The sequence below is a fragment of the Eurosta solidaginis genome, chromosome 2, assembly GCF_040869045.1.
Source record: "Eurosta solidaginis isolate ZX-2024a chromosome 2, ASM4086904v1, whole genome shotgun sequence".
NCBI lineage: Eukaryota > Metazoa > Arthropoda > Insecta > Diptera > Tephritidae > Eurosta > Eurosta solidaginis.
The window spans coordinates 289,138,151-289,159,765 of record NC_090320.1 but is presented as its reverse complement, the minus strand read 5'-3'; the positions used below and the strand labels follow the sequence as shown (position 1 = coordinate 289,159,765).

At 40.4% G+C, this 21,615-nt stretch overlaps 2 protein-coding genes across 9 annotated transcripts in view; one reads left to right on the top strand and one right to left on the bottom strand.

The window, feature by feature from the left end:
* The window catches only part of LOC137241140 (tropomyosin-1-like), an 857,608-nt gene that overhangs the window by 526,757 nt on the left and 309,236 nt on the right, over positions 1-21,615 (top strand). The gene's annotated exons all lie outside the window — the stretch shown is intronic.
* The window catches only part of LOC137241142 (uncharacterized), an 82,535-nt gene that overhangs the window by 2,712 nt on the left and 58,208 nt on the right, over positions 1-21,615 (bottom strand). For 2 of the 4 annotated variants that reach the window (XM_067768431.1, XM_067768433.1), the window contains exons 2-5: positions 13,850-13,955; positions 13,588-13,721; positions 2,057-2,136; positions 1,849-1,995 (exon numbers count right to left, since the gene is read on the bottom strand). In XM_067768431.1, the coding sequence (XP_067624532.1) occupies positions 1,849-1,995; positions 2,057-2,136; positions 13,588-13,721; positions 13,850-13,955 (467 nt within the window). Of the gene's footprint in view, positions 1-1,848; positions 1,996-2,056; positions 2,137-13,587; positions 13,722-13,849; positions 13,956-15,676; positions 17,745-21,615 lie in introns of those variants that run through there. The other 2 variants (XM_067768434.1, XM_067768432.1) reach the window with 2 other exon arrangements.

The following is a 21,615-nucleotide window of genomic DNA, read 5'->3' as shown; positions in this document are numbered from 1 at the left end:
AAACTTTTTTAAAAAATTAGTAAAAGGAACTGAATTATTAAAATAATACAAAAAAAATTATTTATATCTAACTGGAAAATTTGTTAGAAAATTAGCAAACAAATTTTATTTTTTTTTAGGTTTTTAATGTAAAGAAATGGTAAAGAAATAAAAAAATTTAAGAACTTATAAAACTTGTTAATAAAAAGAAAAGTAGAAAAGGTTTTGATAAAAAATTGATTTAATTAAAATTAATACAGCAATTTGATAAAAAAGAATTCGAAAAACAACATTTTTATTTAGAACTAGTAAAATAAATAAACAAAGAGTTTTTTTGGAAATAATTGGTAAAAAAACTAAGTATTTTTTTGAAATGAGTATAAACAAGTGCCGAAGACTTCATACCTTTCATGAATGGGGCTGAACAATAATCTTATCCCATTCGTAATCTCCAAATAATCGGCTGTATAAGATAAGAAATATTATTAATATAGTGAACAGAAAAAATATAAAATAAAAAAATAGGTAGGAACTTTGTGTGAGGATGCAAAGTTTCACGTTTTTTGTGGCCTACATGTAAAAACTATGACTACGAATCACGTATTTCAACAATATATGACGTAAACGTAAGTATTTGATGAAATCTGATGAAATTTGAAGCTTCTAGCAGTAAAAAATGGGCCAAAATGACAGATTATATAGGGTATATAATATATATACCACCGATCTGCTCGATTTTTCCAGACAACGATATATGCTAAATACGTAAGCATCAGGTGAAATTTGAAGCGTCTAGCTGTTAAAATGGGGCAGAAATTGCGACAAAGTTTCTTATCTGAACAATCGGTTGTGGGTATATATGCTATATGTACGACCGATCCCATTCATTTTTTGAGACAACAATATGTGCAATATACGAAAGCATATGGTGAAGGGTGAAGCTTCAATCTGATAAATTGAGGAAGATTTGACAAAAATCCTCTGTTTCTAGAAAATCGGTAATATAGAGGATATATATATATATATGCTATAGTGTTCCTATCCGGCCGGTTCCGACAAATGTCTAATCGGACACCTAAATATACCCGCTCCCAAATTTTATCAAGATATCTCAAAAATTGAGGGACTAGTTTGCATACAAACAGACAGCCGGACAGACGGACATGGCTATATAAAGTCAGCTCTTCATCCTGATTATTTCGGCATACTTAATGGTGGGTCTATCTGTTTTCCGTTAATGATTTACAATTTTGGAATTCGGGACGAAGTTAATATACCATTTCATTTTCATGAAAGCTATAAAATTAAGTAATTAGTAACAAGAACAAAAAAAAATTATAAAATTTGTGAAAATGTAACGAAATAGAAAACTTGATTCCATTAAAATTAGTAAAGAATATTGGTAAAAAAAAAGAAGAAATTATTAAAAAAAAAAACATAAAAATAAAAATAATTAGTAAAAAGCGGCACTATGGACAAATTCATCCTATTTGACGTCCTCACGGATCGACCTGATCAACTATACATTGCGATAAATTTTAAAATACATGTCCTGTATCTGCGAGACTCGGACTAGCGTGTGCTCCTGTATTTTTTTACTGCCTTTATGGCATAGAAAGTGAGAATAAGTCGGCTGAATTACCTTTTAGTAAAATAAGACATTACCCACACAACTTAAAATTCGAAAAGGTATTCACTGGTACTGATTTTCCACCAATAAGAAAACCGCTTCTATTTATACTTATATCGCTCAAATTATCTTGCAGACCATTCGTTTTCGGTGACGACCATGCATAAAAGGGACCTAGTCTGGCGGCGTTCGAACGCAGCCACAAATCGAAATGCTTACTCAAAACAAAAATTACTTACTGGCGTGTTTATCATTTGGTAAATCCTGGCACGAATATATGATAAGTTTCTCACAATCAAGACTTATAATTTTGTACACAAGGTTGTCAAAATCAATATTTAGACCTCTAGAGGAACTAGCGGTACTAGCGGAACTAGCAGAAGCTGCTAAATATAAATAAAAGTTATAGTTTAAATTTCTTAGAAAGATATGATTATAGTAACATACCATGTGCACCTTCATATTTTGTAAAAAATCGTCCATCATCCAGGAATAAAATTTTTTGTTGTGTAACCTTTGGGGAACCGCTAATAAATGTGAAGAAAATGTGTAAAACTAATGTGTATATTTTCAAAGTAAACAACAAGAAGAGTATGTGAACGCTACTGTAAACTGAGTGAGGAAGCAAGACAGGAGGAAAAAAGCATAGGCAGTAAGGCATGAGTGTGAAGAGTATGAGCTGTTAGTCACCACGAATGACGCCCGCAAATTTTAGCAAAAAACTTCGGCGACAGACGAAAGGTTCTTAGTCCGGGATAAAATAATGTCAGAATTAAAACGGTGACCTTTTAACCGATGTTCAGAGAGTACTTAGATTATGCAGGGAACACTTCTCTGACCTTCCAAATGGAGACAGCGATGTACCTATCGCCCAAGGAATATGATGACTTTGAGCCCGCAATCGATGAATGTATGTTCCTCCACCTGACCATGACGAAATCAGAATATAAATAAAAAATAAATAAATGTAAGGCGCGATAACCTCCGAAGAGATCTAAGGCCGAGCTTCTCTTCCAATTTGCGTCGTGCTCCTCTTGATTTTCCCTACAAATTGGCCGGACGGGACCTACATGATTTTATGCCGACTCCGAACGGCATCTGCAACGCAGATGAGTTTTCACTGAGAGCTTTTCATGGCAGAAATACACCCGGAGCGCTTGCCAAACGCTGCCGAGGGGCGACCCCGCTTAGAAAAATTTTCTTCTAATTGAAAAACCTTATTTCTAAAATTTTTGATGTTGCTTTGCCCGGGGTTTGAACCCAGGGCATCCGGTGTGGTAGGCGGAGCACGCTACCATCACACCACGGTGGCCGCCCAGAATATAAATAACCAGATTAATAAACAAGACCTCGGACGATCAGTGGCGTAGTGCGATTTTCTTGTGTCCGGGGTAAAATATTTGTTTGGTTTCCCCGCAAAACTTATACGGGTGTGCAAAATGACGTTGAGCAACACTATCAGCTCAGTGGGAATTGGGAAAGACCTCTCCGAGTCCAAACTAAACGAGATTTCAGACAGGGTGACCCCCTATCGTGCGATTTATTTAATTCGATGCTGGAGAAAATTATACTAGCTGCAGAACTTAACTTCTCTGGAACAATATTGTATAAAAGCGTGCAATTATTGGCATATGCTGATGACATTGATATCATTGGCCGTTAGTTCTGCTTACTCCAAACTGGAAAAGAAGCGGTAAAGATGGGTTTGATGGTGAATAAGGACAAAACGTAGTACCTTCTGTCATCGAGAGTTAGCGCATATACGCCTTGGCAACCACGCTACTGTTGGCAACCATAACTTAGAAATAGTAAAAGACATCGTTTATTTGGGAACCAGCATCAACACTAGCAACAACATCAGCTCTGAATTCAGGGGAAGAATTCTTTTGCCAATAAATGTTACTTTTGACTAGGTAGGCAATTGAAAAGTGAAGTCCTCTTTCGGCAAAGGAAAATTAGACTCTACAAATCACTTATCGTACCCGTCCTGCTATATGGTGCAGAAGCATGGACCATGACAACATCAGCTGAAGCGGCTCTGGGGGGGGGGGGGGGGGGGGGGGGAGAAAAGTTCTTGGAAAAATTTATGAACCTCTACGCGTTGTCGATGGCGAGTACCGAAGAAGATTTAAAGATGAGCTGTACGAGCTCTGCGCAGACATCAACATAGTCCAGTGAATTAAAACGCAGCGGCTGCGATGGTTAGGCAATGTTATGCGAATGAAAGATGACACTCCGGCCAAGAAAGTGTTTCTGTCGGAACCAGCCTATGGAAGCAGAGGTAGAGGGCGGTCCCCACTCCGCTGGAAGGACCAGGTGGAAAACGATTTAAACTCCCTTGGTGTGACAAATTGGCGCCGGTTGGCAGAGAGAAGAAGCGATTGGCGCACCTTGTTGGACGGCCGTAACCGTTTAAACGGTTAAGCGCCAATTAAGTAAGTAAAGTAAGTCGTGTAAATCTTGTACATATTTCTTTTTGGAAACGATCGAGAACACTTTTCATAACGCGAGAAATTTCACATTCTGCGGAAAGACCAACATCTCTAGCCGATTCTCCAGGCATTTTGCGGCGCCTTCTTAACCCTTTTACTATATCAACACCCCATTTTTCAAAAAGAGACTTCGCTTTTTGTATTGATTCACAGAAAGTGTGTCGAATTTCAGATAGTTCAGTCGCTAATGATCTAAGATCCCCGGATCTTGTAATCTGAGCTGCACAAGTTCAATCCTACTTAAGATTTCATACCATAAATAAACTAATGTTTAGTATATTTTGGAAAGGATTGTAGCTTCGGTTCTGATGTCACTTGTGGTGTGCTAATCTGCAAATTGCTCTACGTGTTCTACTACATTCTCTAGCCCATCGGCGATAACGCTAACCGCTTGTATTCTGGCGCTGCATCCTGTTTCAGATTCACGTTTGACAGTTTTTGTTAGAACATTTTTTAATAATTCCCATCGTAACATTGAACGTGAGAAAAAAACATATATATGCTTTCAATTATTCCACAACCACTCGCAACTGTTCCGGATATATGCATGCTCTTTTTAGTATAGAAAATGTTTTCCAAAATCAGTTATAATAAAAAAACCAATTATCAAGGAAATTCTGCTTTGCGAACCATTTGGCGCCCCCCCCCCCCCACTCCCCTGTGAGTAGCGTCCGGTCCAAATGCTCCCTTTCCACCTCAATCCACTACTGCGGGCGCTGATGGTTTTCATGCCAAGCTATTCAAATACGGTGACGAGGAGTTGATAAAAGGCGCATGTATAAGCTTTTGTGCGAAATACCACCGGATATGCGAAATATGATCGGACGAGTGCATTTCTCACGCCTGGAATCCAAGTGTTCTTTGCCCAGTCTACACAAAGTGGGATGCTGAAAATTGCAGCTTGAAATCTGGTAAATCCGCAATCGACCAGATTTTAACTATACGCCAAATCTTGGGAAAATGTCGCGAAAAAGAATTGACACATTACCTCTTCGTCAATTTTAAAACCGCCCTCAACAGCTTGAAAACGAGCAGCCCATATACGTCATATCTGCATTTGGTTTCCCTGCAAAATTTATACGGCTGTGCAAAACGATGTTGAGCAACACCTTTAGCTTAGCTAGAATCGGGAAGGACAGCGGGTTAAAATCAAACGAAATTTCAGTGATGGCGGCCCTCTCGACTGAAAGGACCAGATGGAAAACGATTTAAATTCCTTTGGTGTTAATTTTGGCACCCGTCAGTCAAATGAAGAATCGACTGGAGCAAATTTTTGGACGGTTAAGTAAGTAAAACCTCGAGTTAGTGAATTCCACTTGTAGAAATCATTCGTAGCGACGATGTGTTATCAAATACCAAATTAGACCATGGATACATCTTTCGGAGATCTGACTAAACTGAGAACAAAATACTATAACCTAGCGACGAAAAAGTTCTGAACTCTTAAGGAATGTATCGACAACATGATTTAATGCCATCGTCCTCAATGCAGTTTCAACACGAAGAGGTTTTGAGTATTCGTCAGATCCCTAATGAATATTATCGGAACCCTAATCACCAGACGTGACGTTAGCAGTGAACAACTGGAATGCTGAAGATAAAGTTGCTGCACTGTTCGTGGCATTGAAAGGGCCTGCAACTGAAATCTTGCAGACTATTCGAGAGTAGTAACGGAACAGTTATGAAGCATTGATGGCCGCTGTCGAGAGACGATATGGAAGCGAGCATAGAAAACACATATACCAAATTGAGTTGCAAAACCGTTACCAAAAAGCGAATGAGGCTTTGCAGGAGTTTTCTTTGGATGTTGAAAGGTTGGCTCATTTGGCAAATGCGGACGCACCCGTGGAATACACTGATAGAGTAAAGATTCAGAGCTTTATAAACGGCATACGGGATGTCGAAACGAAGCGAGCGACATACGCAAACCCAAAGGCAAAATTTGGTGAAATGGTATCCCATGCACTGACTCAGGAAACTGAGTAAACCAGCATACAAAGCACGCCGTGTAGAAGTAGAAATGCCAGACTGGGTGAACACAATATTGGAGGCGCTGAAAGGGTGGCAAAAGCGGTGTGACAGAGTAATCAAATGTTTCAAATGCGGGAAGTCAGGTCACATTGCATTGCTGATTCTAGTGCTTCAACAGCATGTGTGGTCTTAAGTACAAAGCTGGAGGAGATGAGCAAGAGGGAGCCAGATGTGAAGATGGAGAACTTGCTCCAGCTATTGAATGTCCTGTGATATCTGTATCATAAATCGGAAGAAAATCGAGCAGTCTTACAGTCAGTGGAAATGTGGATGGCAAGGAACGTGTACTGACTGTAGATATGGGCGCATCTCATTCTATAATCCGGTGTGATTTGGTCAAGAGGAAAGTAAAGCCATTACATGGAGCAAGATTGCGTACTGTAACTGGCGAGTTTAACCAAGTCCAGGGAGAAGTGGTATGTGAAGTCTTAATTGGGAAGGCCATGGTTCTACAAAAATTCGTTGCGGCAGAGATCGTCGATAAAGTCATATTAGGAGTGGACTTCTTAGTTGACCATGGCATCAGGATCGATATGCAGAGGAGGATTATGCAAACACATACACACGCATATGACCAGTAGAAAAGCATTAACTACAAATATACATGTAATAGCTGGTAACCAAGCAGGAGATCCAATAGTTATAGAAGGTGAAACCTCTAGACTTTCGGAGAAATATGCGGACGAGACAACAGACAGTATAAAAGCAGCGCAAACTAAGGAAAGAGTAATCAGTTTGATTTAAACACGCTTTTGTTAAGTAAGTGATATTGTATTACACCCAAAGTAATCTAAATAAAGACCAGTTGGCAATATTGAAAATTGGAGTGAACTATTCAACAGTTTAACCATTCGAACGTTAGAAGAAGGTTTGAAATAAGCGGAATATCGCCGAAATTCGTTACAATTGGTGTCAGAAGGGCAATTGTTGTACAAATTCCTAAGATTTCGAATACAATTTGGACATGGCAAAGTTACGTGAATTAAAAAGCCAGGAACTGAAAAAGGAGTTGGAGAGCCGTGGATTGAGAATAACCGGCGATAAGATCGAACTTCAAGAACGGCTACGAGAGGTTATGCAGTCGGAAAGGATTAATGTTGACGAATACGTCTTTCGTACTGATGGAGACGAAACATTAATAAAAATGGAAGAGAAAAACGAAACTTCGCAGACAGTTACGAGCACAGACTTGAACATGCTATTGGCTGCAATATCTACACAAACGTGGACAATGGCATCTCAACTGGAATCTCAGGAGACACGCATAACGTCGAAGATTGGAGCACAATTGTAAGAACAGAAGACATATACGGCATCTCAACTGGAACTGCAAGAGGCACGTATATCTGAACTGTCGGCACAAATTTCGGAACAGGTATCATCGCAGCTCTTTGCGAGATTGGAGGAGCAGGATGCATAAATTTTACAACTCGAGGATAAAATTGATGCCGAGATAGAAGCGTTAAAAGGTTGTCTGGAGCAGTTACAAATAAATCGCCCAGCTGTTCCACAGAGAAATACAAAGGTAAAAATTCCACCTTATGACGGCTCTGTTCCTTTGCAATTATTCAAGCTTAAATTTGAGAGCACGTCAACACTGAACAACTGGAATGCTGAAGATAAAATTGCTGCACTGTTCGTGTCATTGAAAGGGCCTGCAGCTGGGATCTTACAGGCAATTCAAGAGTACGAACGGAACAATCATTAAGCATTAGTGGCCGCTGTCGAGAGACGTTGCGTAAGCGAGCATAGGAAACAGATATACCAAATTGAGCTGCGTCGGATGTCGAAAGGCTGGCCTGTTTAGCAAATGCGGACGCACCTGTGGAATACACCGAGAGGGTAAAAATCCAGAGCTTTATAAATGGCATACGGGACGTGGAAACGAAGCGAGTGACATACGCAAACCCAAAGCCAACACTTGCTGAAACAGCATCCCATGCACTGACTCAGGAAACAGTGTCACTTTTGAGTGAGCCCGCATACTAAGCTCATTGCGTGGAAGTAAGTAAGTCATCGCAGTACTGGTGCTAATAGTTCCAACAATGTGGGTGGCCATAAACGCAGAGTTGACGGAAATGAACAAATCTCCAGGGTCACTCAATCGTTTAACTAAAGCGAGTCAGCCGCAAAGGACGACATCTAGCTCTCGCAATTGAATGCACAATTTTATAGTGGCAGAGATTATTGATGAAATCATAATTGGAGTGAAATTCTTAACCGACAAATACATCAAGATCGACATGGAAAGCAAGACGATGCTATATGAGTACATGGATGTGCCACTTAATTTCGGCTACGAAAAAGGCTACCGCAGTAAACAAGTGCTGGTGGAGGAGAATCAGCAAATACCACCAAAATCGGAGGCGGTCATCGGGGCAAAGATTGATGGAGATTGTGGGACAAACAAATTGTGGGTTGTCGAGGCAGCAAAAAATCAACAACGAAAATACTTGTAAAAAACCCTGGCTACGACTTAACAAGACATGTTACTGTAAGAGAACTCAATGAGTCCAAGTCACCATTCAAACTGACCCATGGAGCTATATTGGGAAGAGGCCAAGAGGCTGAAGTAATTATTAACTGTGAGCAGCTCCAGAAAAACGTTTTAACAATCAATATTTATCTTTCAAATGACATCACGGCATGGACGGAGGGGCCAGGCTCTCTTCGTCTAATTCGGGTTGCCGGTCTAACTATTGCAGGATTGCAATTAATGCAGTGTATAATTAAATGGTATGTCCGCTTCTGGTTGTCCTACGTCCGTCTGTCAATCCCACATTCGGCCATCCTGATGCTTCATTCGATTCGGATTTGATGGCTTCATGTACTCTGCCACTGTATGCGTTATTCTCGGACCTTCGACGTCACCAACTTTATGCACAGTATTCCATGCTGCCTTTATATACACCTTCTGTTACCAGTTTTTTTCCTCCATACTTATTTTTAAAGTTAGCTGCTGTTCTCAACAGCTGTTCCACATTTATTTGCTTCAGTTCAAAAACACTTCCCTTAATATCCTCTGTGGCTTCATCTGTTGTAGCTTGTTCAATGGTATTACATATTGTTGTGATGCTCTCGACAATGAACTGATTCAAATGGGTTGCGATATCGGGGTCTCCTTGAATTACTGTACTATTTATTTGTATACATTTTACTTGGGCTGTGTCATGACTCATATTTATGGCATCTTTAAGACATTTCCACATTAGTCTTTGATTGTTGCAATTAAGCGCTATTTTATTTTCCATGTATTGCTTCTTTTTTATTTTTACAAGTTTTTATATTTACGTTTTGTATAACTATAACTATCCCACTCATTTGTACTCTGTGCTATTTTGTAAAGCTCATATTTTAATTTGTTTAACTCTGTAAGCTCCCGGTCATACCATTTATTTACTAATTTAATTTACACTCGTTTCTCGTAGGTAAGCGTAGCCATTATATCCCATAAGATATTGTTAATAGTTTCAACTTTAAGTCCTATATCACATTTATTTAGTTCCGATATATTCAGACCAATTCTAAATATTCTCGCGGAATTTTGTTCTCGCGGATTTTTTTATTCCCGCGGAAAAATTCCTCCAATTCTGTTCTCCTAGGGAGAACAATAATTGGGGAATAGGAATTTCGAATTTTCGAAGTCAGCTGTTTTGTTAATTGAAATTTCGTTGCATATTTCTTATTTTGTTTAAAAAATTGAAAAGTTTAATTATTGTTGCAAATTTGTTGGAAATTAAGAAATAAAATATAAACATTGCACAGTATTTATTGCATTTCATGTGGTATTCACTGAAATGAGTAATGAATTGGTGCCACAGCAACATCAACAGCGGAACATAAGAAGAAGACGGCCGCATAACACAAATCTGCCGGAGGTGCCTGCTTTCATTCAGCAAAGCAATTTTCTGGCGGCCAAGTTGACTTAAATTCGTCCTTCATCATATGCTAAAATCTATTTAAGACTTATTAAAAAATCCTTGCGCAATTTCTGGATGGCTGCATCAAATTTGTATACCAAGAGCTCTACCGTTGCTTATGATATACTTTTCGACTTAAAATAAAGAATATTGTGGTTGTAGTTGTTGTTGTATTAACAGTGAGAATATTGTGGTAGACTATAAATACATCTTTTAGCACAAATTTGTACAAATAAGTGTTCTTTCTTAAAATAACCAATTTCCTTTAACTATTTTGATGCATTCCCTTTAATTTAACAAGTGAAAAAACTCCTATGAAATGGCAGAGAAATCTCCCTCTCCCTCACATTCATAATACCTACTTTTCTCCCATAACCGGTTTCCGCTTTTTCGAACATTGTTCAGAATAGGAGGAAAGGGAAAAGTGAAAAAACTCACAAGGAATTTTTATTTAGAATACGAGGAATGGGAGAAGGGAGAAAACTCGCACGGAATTTTCGTTTAGAATTGGGCTGATTGTAATTCCTAAGGAGAGCAATCAGCCTTTCCTTTGTATAATTATTCCAGCATACGCGGTTTTCATATATTCTCATTTTGTGTCTTTTTTGAAGGGGCATTTTGAAGCAGATCATTTCATGGTCTGATATTCTATGGTTTTCTAGATTTTTTATTTCAATTTTATCATTGTTACTATAAAGAAGGTATATTTTTGTCTGTGACACTTCTGTTACCCTTGTATTAAATTTAATTATTTGGTGCATTGATGCTATCGCGAATGTATGATTTAGTTGGTTTGTGTACGTACATTCACATTTATGTTAAAATCGCCTATAATAATATTGTTTTCAATTTCATAAAAATATTCTTCCAGCACCTCGCCCATATGTTTTTATAAATTCAGCATCGCTTGTGTTTGGTGAGTGGTATACTAACCAATTTTCCATTTACACGTATTTTTTAGGAGTTTAATCACAATACACCATAGGTTATTATTAATACTGTTATTAAATACTACTTTAAATTCGATCGATTTATGAATGTATATAAGGACACCACCTATGTGTCGGCTATGCGAATCGCATCTAACGTGATTATATCCAATAATATTTATTTCTGTCTCACTTAAATTCTCTGTGGTGTGGGTCTCCTGTGTGAAGATGAAGGATGGAAAAATGAGGTTTTGCTTGGACTACCAAGTTAAGTGTCGTCACGAAAAAGGATAGCTACGCATTGCCATGAATTGACGACACTCTGGACTCGCTATCTGGTACGAAATGGTCGATGGACAGGAAAAGGTAGGTATTGCGTAACACGGAGAGAGATGTTAGCATTGGTAGAGAGCATTAAACATTTTCATAATTACCTCTGCGGGCAGCGATTCGCGTAAGGACAGATCACGTAGCGTTGAGAAAGATCAAATAGACAGGAGATGTCAGCGGAGAATTCTATTGTGGAGTCAAATTGTGCACAGCGGAACAGTTTAGAATTGACATCCGGCTGACTGCATCGAGTATGGGAGAGTGAGGATGGTCAATTCAAGAGGAAACTGGTAGTTGTTCCCAGGAACAAGGATTCCTGACGTTCTCAACGAGCTACATAATGGTCCAAATGGAGGTCATATGGGGATCACGAAGACGCTCGTGAAAATTAAGCAGAGATTCTACCGGTTTGATAGCCATCAGTCGTTCACGGAGTGGATTGCCAACTACGCGGTTTGCAGCAGAGCGAAAGGGCCCAAACCCCGAAGTCATGGTCAGATGAAGCAATATAACTCACGTGCACCATTGGAAAGGATCGCTATGGATGTTGCAGGTTCGTTTCCTACTAAAAACCGCGGAAACAAATATGTACTGGTGGTTATGGATCAGCAAATGGCCAGAGGTATACCCAATCCCAAATCAAGAAGCGGAAACTGTAGCAATTGTAGTAGCAGTTGGTAGGGTTGGTAGGTTTGGTGTACCAATGCAGTTACATTGTGACCAAGGTTGGAATTTTGAAGCAACTGTGTTCCAAGAAATGCGTAAGACATTAGGCATTCGAAAAACATGGATATATGCATTATATCCTCAGTTCGATGGTATGATGGAACGTTTCAATAGAACCTTGGGGGAGCACTTATGGAAAGTAGTCGACAAGTGCCAAAAAAGAGTGGGATACACGCATACCATTATTCTTGATGGCCTACCGATCGGCAGTGCATGAGACAACAGGCCAAATTCCCGCAAAGGTGATTCTTGGAAATGACCTTCGACTGCCAGCTGATTTGATGTTTGGGATAAATGCCGATTCGCAGAGAAGTTCCAAGAAATCTACTCGCGTCTTGGGAGAAGAGATGAAGGAAATACACGATCTTGCAAGACAACCAACCAACATTATGAGTGACAAGATGAAAGCTAGATATGATAAAGCAATTAATTCAGAAAGCTTTCGGGAAGGAGATTTGGTGCTGTTATACAACCCACAGCGGAAAAAAGGTTGTCTCCGAAATTGCAGAGTAATTGGAAAGGACCACACAAAGTTGTAAAATGGATCAATGATGTAGTTTACCGCATACAAGCCATTGGAAAACCACGAAACAATATGAAAGTGGTTCATTTGGAGAGGCTGGCAGCGTTTAGATCAAAAAATTTGTCAGATCAGGACGACCCGACTTAGGTGGAGGGCAGTGTGACAAATTTTAGCATCACTAAGCTGTTAGTAAATAAGGGCACAACAACAATAAAGCAAGCTGCCACTCTTGTGTACTCGAACACATTAATTTAATCCATTTACACACGTACGTCAAAGGCGACGAGGAGATATCCCACACACACAGATGTAGTTACTCACACATACACGCGTACATGGTCAGTAGAAAATCACTAACTACAAATATACATGTATATAGCTGGTAACCAAGCAGGAGATCCAACAGTTCTAGAAGGTGAAACATATAGACCTTTGGAGAAATATGCGGACGAGACAACAGACAGTATAAAACCAGCGCAAGCTAAGGAATGAGTAATCAGTTTAATTTAAACATACTTTTGTTATGTACGTGATATTGAAGAATAATTGTATTACTCCCAAAGTAATCTAAATAAAGATCAGTGTGCAATACTGAAAGGTGGAGTGAATTATTCAACGGTGTAACGATTCGAAGGTTAGCAGAAGGTTTGAAATAAGCGAAATTTCTCCGAAATTCGTTACAATATAAAGAAAAGTGTAGTCATTTGGGTTGAAAGAAATTTTTTTTTTAAATCAAATTGTATAGTTAAACTGTTTTTCTTGTTTCTTTCTCGATAAATTGCACTAAAATGGCACAATGCCGAAACCGGTTTGTTTCCGAACCAAACTTGACGAGGAATGGCGGTAAATGGTTCCAATGTAGGTAATTGATATATATTGGAACAATTTTCCATTATAAAAAAATATTTTACCTATGCACTTGGAATTTGAAAAAGTTTCTTTGAACACAAAAGACTTCACTTAGTCGAAAAAACAACATAACTTTCACCTAAAACCAAAAGCTGTGCCTGCAATTAAAAATACTTACTCATCCTTATTTATTTGGAATTTTTTTATTGTATGCTTAGTTATAGTTCCACGGATGATATCAGTTTTATGGCAGCGGTAATCTATAGGGTGGTGGGGGATATATCTACTTTGCATATACCAGCTACCTTCCAACTGTAAATAATTAAAACATAAGCTTTTAAAATGGATTTGAAGTCTCTACATAGTACTATAAAATTGGCCTGTCTTTATACATAGAGCTGACACTTAATTTATTTAAGTATACAGATCTTAATACTCACCAAATTTATATTCATTGGCAAATATCCTATATTTGTTGGACATGGACCTGGATCTCCGGCCACCAAACATGATGATGTCAAAAAAATTAAAATTGACAAAGGGGCACTGAAAAAAAGTGAAATTGATTAACACGTAAGTCTAAGTTCGGGTGAAACCGAAAATTACATACCCAGCTGTACACTATAAATGCTGTTGTTGTCATTTTGTGTGCTTAATAGTGTTACAAAGCTGCGCAATAATACATATACATATGGTTCTATTCTGAACTAATTTTCGTTTAAAAGAAGCAAAAACGACACAAAGGCTAACACTAATACCTTGAGCGGGTAATAATGCAGTTTTTCTTCAGATATGAGGATTTCCCTACTGTTTATTTTAAAATAAAGATATAACAGAACAATAAACATAAGCACACAAGTGCCATTGTAATAAAAAGCATTAATACAAAAAAAGGGCAGGGTTTCAACGAAATTTTCCAACTTTTACTAGAAATAGCTTATTACCTGCATCTACGCACTTTTACAATACAAAATCGTTTATGTAAAAGAAGGCGATTTAACCGATTTAGTCCATTTTTACTGACTTACTATTTTTCGCTAAAATATAGCTTATTACTTTTACCTACGACCCTTTTTAAAGTCGTGTATATAAAAGTGGGCGTGGTCCTTAACTAGAAATATTTCCTGCTATAAAGAAAATATGTGTACCCAATTTTGTTACGATATGTAAATTTTTCTCCGAGTAATGGCTGCCGAAATATTGAAAATTGCTTAGGCAAAAAAGGGGCGGTGCCACACCCATTTTCAAAAATTTTAGTGTTTCCCAATTTAGGTCCTATTTCTCATGTTAACTTGAAGAATTATCCGTCAGATAAAACGTTTATTGTGAGCAGAATTTGTGTTTATAGGGCAGATAATTTTTAAAGTTCACACGAGGAAACGGCCCTTAATGTTATAATTAAATTTAGAAAGTAAAATTATATTGACACAGAGCTCTTTTTTGCTAAGTGGGCGTGGTCCTTAACCGATTTCGTAAATTTTTCTTCAAAATATTCCTTATAGTAAAGGCAACTTATCTGCCGAATTTTGTTACAATAAGTTTAACGATTTCTGATTAATAATATCTGCAAAATTCATTTTATCACAAGTGGGCGGTACCACGCCCATTAAAAAATTTTTTTTTTTTTTTTAATTTTTATCAGAAGTCGGTCATCTCGTCAAATGTCAACATTCTAGGTGTATTATTTTCTAAATAATCACGTTTTTGTGTTTTCAAAAATCTTATTTACATATAAAAAGTGGGCATGGTTATCATCCGTTTTCAATACCAATCTATTCGGCTCCAGATAAAATCGTGTACCAAATTTGCTGAAGATATCTCAATATTTACTCAAGTTATCATGTTAACGGACAGACGGACATGGCTCAATCAAATTTTTTTTCGATACTGATGATTTTGATATATGGAAGTCTCTATCTAGTATATATATATATATATATATGTAAGTTATAATACCCTGCGTATAAGTACAGCTGGGTATAAAAACGAATAGTAACAAAGGCAATTCTTAGAGACCAATTCCAAAGCGAACAGCGGGACATTCATATGGTTGTGTGGTTAAAGGCATCTGTCCACCCCAGTATGAATGTGGAGATTCGGGTTCAATACTCAGATGCCGAGAAACTAGCTGATGCAGAAGTGAAATTCAGACATATGTCCTAGAAATCATCGCCGTTTGGAAACTTTGCAATTTTTCTCTAATATCAATAATATTTCTTTTATTTAATTGTTTTTGTATCACAATATTTTATTTTGTTTTAACTTACTTTAATTATGTATACTGGAACGATTTTCCGTCATCCCTTGTCAAATTTGGTTTCGAGACAAACTGGTTTCGGCGTTGTGCCATCATCAGTGTCGATTTTAGTTCTGATCTGTTGTTGTCGTTTGTCCTGTATTTATAGTTCGTAGGTACATGAGCAGGTATTGTCAAAATTGATGCTTTTGTATATTTAGTTATGTGTATGTGCTGTGTGCTCATTCAGAAACGAGGGTGGTTACTGATCGAATTTGTGTGCCTGACTGAGGCAGGTATAAGTCTATAATTTTAGTAGTTTGACCTTCTTTGTGGGTTTGTTGTTTTGGTGCATAAATTTTTTTTTTGTGTTTATTTGTTGTTGTACCTGTGTGATTACTTTGTTTCTTTTAAACAAGTTTTAAAGGCTCGAATATTGTGTCAGAAATTGTTTTTATCTGTTCGTTTATTATTCTACCGTCGAATATTGTTTGTAGATTTCCATGTTTTCGAGTACGTTGAGACGTCGGCCGTTTGCTTGTATGTGAAGAACACTAACTGTTTTATTGATGTTTGCTGGGAGACATTCATTTTCGACCATATGATTCGCAAAGTTAGATTCAGGTATAATGTTTGGATTCCGCGTTATTTTTTTTTTGTAATCTCTAATGTGCTCGCTGAACCTTGTTCTTATTTGCCGTCCTGTTTGTCCTATGTAACTATGTTGGCATCCGCAGGTAAGCTTGTATACGCCGTGGCTGCTAAACTGATCCTCTGAGTTAGTGTTAGTTCTTAATTTTCTCCCTAGATTGTTCGATGTTTTGAACACCGTGTTAATGTTGTATTTTTTAAAGAAGTTTGCCAATTTATATGTTGCTTTTCCAGTATATGTCATAGTCGTCCAGATGTTATTATTTTCCTTTTCTTTATTTATTTTTGGTCCTCCATGCGTCCTTCTGACATTATCTACTAGTGCTTTTTTATATCCGTTGTTTGCAGCAATGTTATATATGACTTCAAGCTCTCCCTTATATGCCTCTTGTGTAAGAGGTGTCTAGTCTATGTACCAAATACCTTAACGCTGCATTTTTATGCTGTTGGGGGTGATTTGAGCTATTATGTATTATTGTGTCGGTGGCCGTTGGCTTTCTATATACGTCATAGTTAAATCTTTGGGCAACTTTATCAATATTTATCGTGAAGTCTATATAGTTGATTCCTCCGTCTTTTTCGGTTTCCATTGTAAATTTTATATTTCCGTGCTGCTTGTTGAGGGACTCCAGTACAAGCTCTTCGTTATTAGTAGTTAAAACGCTTATTATGTTATCCACGTATCTAGCATAAAATGGCTCGCCTAATTTAGACTTCAGCTCCTGTATGTACTTTTCTTCCAGATTTTGCATGAACACTTCCATAAGAATGGCTGATGTGGGGCTTTTCATTCCAAGACCGTTTTTTGTCTATATATTTGATTGTTGAATTGAAGATTGTTTTGACGTAAAGTGGTTCTTAGCGTATTTGTGATTTGCATACTTTTCACTCTGTTTTTTGTATTATAAGCTATTGTTAAGCTAACTATGTCCAATTTCTCCGATAGTGGTATGGATGGGTATAAATCTTTTATGTCAAAAGATACCAATTTGCTGTTCTTTGTTAGTTCTAGGGCCTCAAGTTTCTCTATTACTTCTGTTGTGTTAGCTAGTGAATATTAGTTCCTTAGCTCCAGAGTATCTTCCAATGTCATTTTTAAATGTTTGGACAGTTTTGTCAGGTCAGGTCAGGTTGGGTGGTAGCTTCCCTGATGAGAGGAAGCTCACTTGGACAACATGACGGTCCGTTGTGATACCACATATAATAAACTAAACTAACGGTGACGTAGATATAACTACTTAGAGAATCGTTGGGTAGCAACGATAAAGTTCCGAATGATCCCGATCTCAACCTTGGATAGCTCCTCGGGAGATCCAAGTGAGTCACGACCAAAATACTTTCGCCTAGTTCTGGCAAAAGCTGGGCAGTCAAGCATAAAGTGATTTGGTGATTCCACCTCATCATCCTCCATACATCTGCAGCAGGATGGAGTTTCCAATATATTGAGACGTACCGCATGGATACCCATGGGACAGTGCCCTGTCAAAACCCCAATGACCATTGATAGGTGAGCCTTAGTGAACCCAATTATTTCAGCAGACCTCCTGCCATCCACTTTCGGCCAGAAAGATCTTGATATCCTACAAGACGTAGTGTCCGCCCAACGTTTGCTGAGCTGACTCGAGGCCCAGCTATGGAAGAGCAATCCACAGGTGGCTAGCGGAATCCCGAAATCCCTACAGCCATCTTCATCCGGTTCAGTTGTACCGATTCGGGCTAAGAGATCCGCTTGACAGTTACCCGGAATATCACTATGGCCCGGGACCCAGATAATCTTAATTGTAAAATAATTCGATGCAATCGCAAGTGTGGTCAGGCACTCCCAGACCACCCTCGATCGCACTGTAGTTGAGCTCAAGGCCTTTATAGCCGCTTGGCTATCAGAGTAGATGTTAAATTCCCTAACCGTAGTAGCGCTGGATAGCATTTCATCCACCGCATCCTTAATCGCAGCAACTTCCGCTTGGAATACACTGCAGTGATCAGCCAACTTAAACTTGCGGCTTACATTTAGCTCTTGACAAAAGACCCCCCCGCCAACCTTTCCGTCCAACTTCGACCCATCCGTGAACAAGTTAACCGGTCCCATGCCCCAGATAATTCCTCTTCTCCACTCCTCCCTCGGGGGAATGACTGGGGTGAAGGTTGTATAGGGAGCGGCCACCGGCATGCAATAGTCCGTCCTGTCCGGGATAAAGTCGAAACTAGTAAGAAGGCTAGAGTGTCCGAAATCAGAAAGCATATAACCCATATCACGAAGCCTGACCAACGACCGGGCCGCGGCTGCCTTTCCCGCAATATCTACTGGATGTATATTCAGCATGACATTCAGTGCCAAGGTAGGTGTTGTTCTCATAGCGCCACTGATGCCGATAAGCGCCGTCCGTTGCACTGACACTAGCATTTTGGAGGTGCTCGCCGTGTCCAGTGCTTTCCACCAGACCAGCACCCCATATAGCAGAATCGGTTTGACAACCATCTCATAAAGCCAGTGTACTACTCCTGGCGAGAGCCCCCATCTCTTTCCGATAGCCCCCCTGCAGCAGTACAAGGCAACCGCGGCCTTCCTGGCCCTATCTTCCACATTGGGCCTCCAGGACAGCTTCTTGTCCAGAACAATTCCCAAATATTTAACCCTGTCAGTAAGTACCAACGGTACCCCTCCAATCGAAGGAGTTCTGAAGTCGGGTATCTTATATCTCCTTGTAAAAAGAACCAATTCTGTTTTTCCCGGGTTGACCGCCACTCCACATGATTCAGCCCACCTAGCCACAGTATCCAGGTATCCCTGCAGAACATCGCGCAGGGTGCCCAGAAATTTGCCCCTGACTAGGATAGCGAGGTCATCTGCATAGGCAACCACCCGACAGCCATTGGCTTCCAGCTCCACAAGAAGCTCGTTGACTACCACAACCCAGAGCAGAGGAGATAGGACACCTCCCTGTGGCGTGCCCCTGCACACCTTCCTCCTTATTATGGCTCCTCCCCACTCCGCTGCGACAATTCTGCCGCATAGAAGTTTGCTAATAAATTCAACCAGAGCCGCTTCGACTCCTAAACCCACCAGAGCTCTTTCGATTGCCCCCGGTAGAACATTGTTAAAAGCCCCCTCGATGTCTAGAAAGGCACCCAGAGCATATTCTTTATGTTCTAGAGACCCCTCTATTTGCTTTACAATCGAATGGAGAGCCGTTTCCGTCGATCTGCCTTTGCAGTACGCATGCTGTGAAGCCGACAGTAACCCCCCAGGTATCCTTTCTCGTAGGTACAGGTCAATCAGCCGCTCAAGCGTCTTAAGAAGAAACGACGAGAGACTGATTGGCCTGAAATCCTTAGGTGTTACATGAGAGCCCCTGCCGGCCTTCGGAATGAAGATGACCCTAACCGTGTGCCACGACCTAGGGATATAGTTAAGCCTGAGGCAGTTAGTGTAGATGATGGCCAACCAGCGGCAGGAAATCCCTAAAGACCTTTGAAGTTGCGCAGGAATGATGCCATCCGGACCGGGTGACTTATAGGGCTTGAACGAATTTATAGCCCAGGATATTTGACTTTCCCGTAGTGGGATGGCAGGCATTTCTGCATGGCCAGCAACCGCCGACCACGCAAGCGAAGATCCCTGCGCAACTGGGACATCGGGAAAATGATTGTCCAGTAAAAGTCTCAGGGACTCCTCGCTACTCATCGACCAGTCCCCACCATCATCTCTCAGATACCCCCGAGGGGCGGGATTCCTAGAGAGTTTTTTTCTAAGCCTCGCGGATTCATTGCAGCCCTCCACGTTTTCACAGAAGCTTCGCCATGAATCCCGCTTGGCTAACCTTATTTCATATTTATAAATCCCCAGACTCACCTTATAGAGCTCCCAGTCCGAGGGTAGTCTACTCCTCCTGGCTCTATTAAAGAGCCGCCTACTGGACGCTCTTAGGTCGTCAAGGGAATCAGACCACCAGGGCGGCTTGCCCTTCCCCCTGTAAGTTTTCAGTGGGTAGGACTGTTGAAAGGCGCTATTGCCTGCCAAGGTGAAGTTTTCCACCAGATCGTCTATCTCAGATTCGGACAGGTCCGAACCAGCGATAGGCGCCTCAGGCAATAGCTCTCCCAACTTCCTACAATACAAGTCCCAGTTGGTACTTTTAGGGTTCCTAAAAGATATTTTACCGGGACGTTCTTCATTCACCGAGAACTGAATATATCGGTGATCAGAGAAAGAGTGCTCGTTGAGAACCCTCCATCCAGATATCCGATCTTCCAGTTCTCTGCTAACCAGGGTGAGGTCCAAGACCTCCTCCCTTACCGCAGTAATAAAAGTCGGGTCATTCCCCCTATTACATATACAAAGTCCCTCATCTACAATAAAAGTAAATAAAGACTCACCTCTGGTGTTCGTATCCGAGCTCCCCCATATGCTATGGTGTGCATTAGCATCGGCACCTATGATTACGCCAACACCTCTCCGCCTTGCTTCAGCGGTGATTTCGCCCAGTATCACAGGCGGTGGTCCCGTTACGTCCCCATGGGGCATATACGCTGAGACCACCCACAATTCGCTACTGCCTCGCTCGAGGCAGACCGTGGTTACGTCAGCATTGCTGAAATTAGAGAGAATAAAAGCTTTAAATTCCTTTTTAATAAGCACACAGGATCTAGGCCTACCTGCCTCCCCATGCACCAAGGTGTTGAATTTTCCCGTCCTTAATCCAGAAATTTTTCCGCCGTTACTACTCAGCCACGGCTCCTGGACAAGGACAATATCCACTCCGCCTTTCTCAAGACAGAGCAACAAGTTTGCGGAAGCCGCCTTAGAATGCTGAAGATTGATTTGACGGATTTCCATCAACACCACTCTTCTTCTTCTGCACCCCATCCTTGGCGGCTTCGCCCTCGGAGACTAGGAGGTCCTCCTCCTCCCCCAACAGACGACTTACACTGATGACGGATCCCGCCATCGATGATTCGCCCTCGGAGGCCAGGAGCTCCTCCTCGGCCCTATCATCCAGACGACTAGCACTGATGACAGATCCCGCTATTGACGGGACGTCAACAGTGCTTTCGCTGTCCAAATTAGCGGAGTCAGCATCCACAACCATGGGTACTGGCTCCCCTGCGGACGCCTCCACCTCCCGAACAGTCTCTGTGGGAGAGGAACCATCCCCCCTGGAATCGGCGTGGTAGATTTTAAGAACCACACGCTCGAGGCCATAGGAGATAACTCCCCTCGTGTCAGAGAGAGGACCGGTGGACTCTGCGTTTAGCAGAATCAGCACTTGCCGACGTGGCCCAACAGCCTCCTCTACTCTGAGGACCCTCCAGTTATGC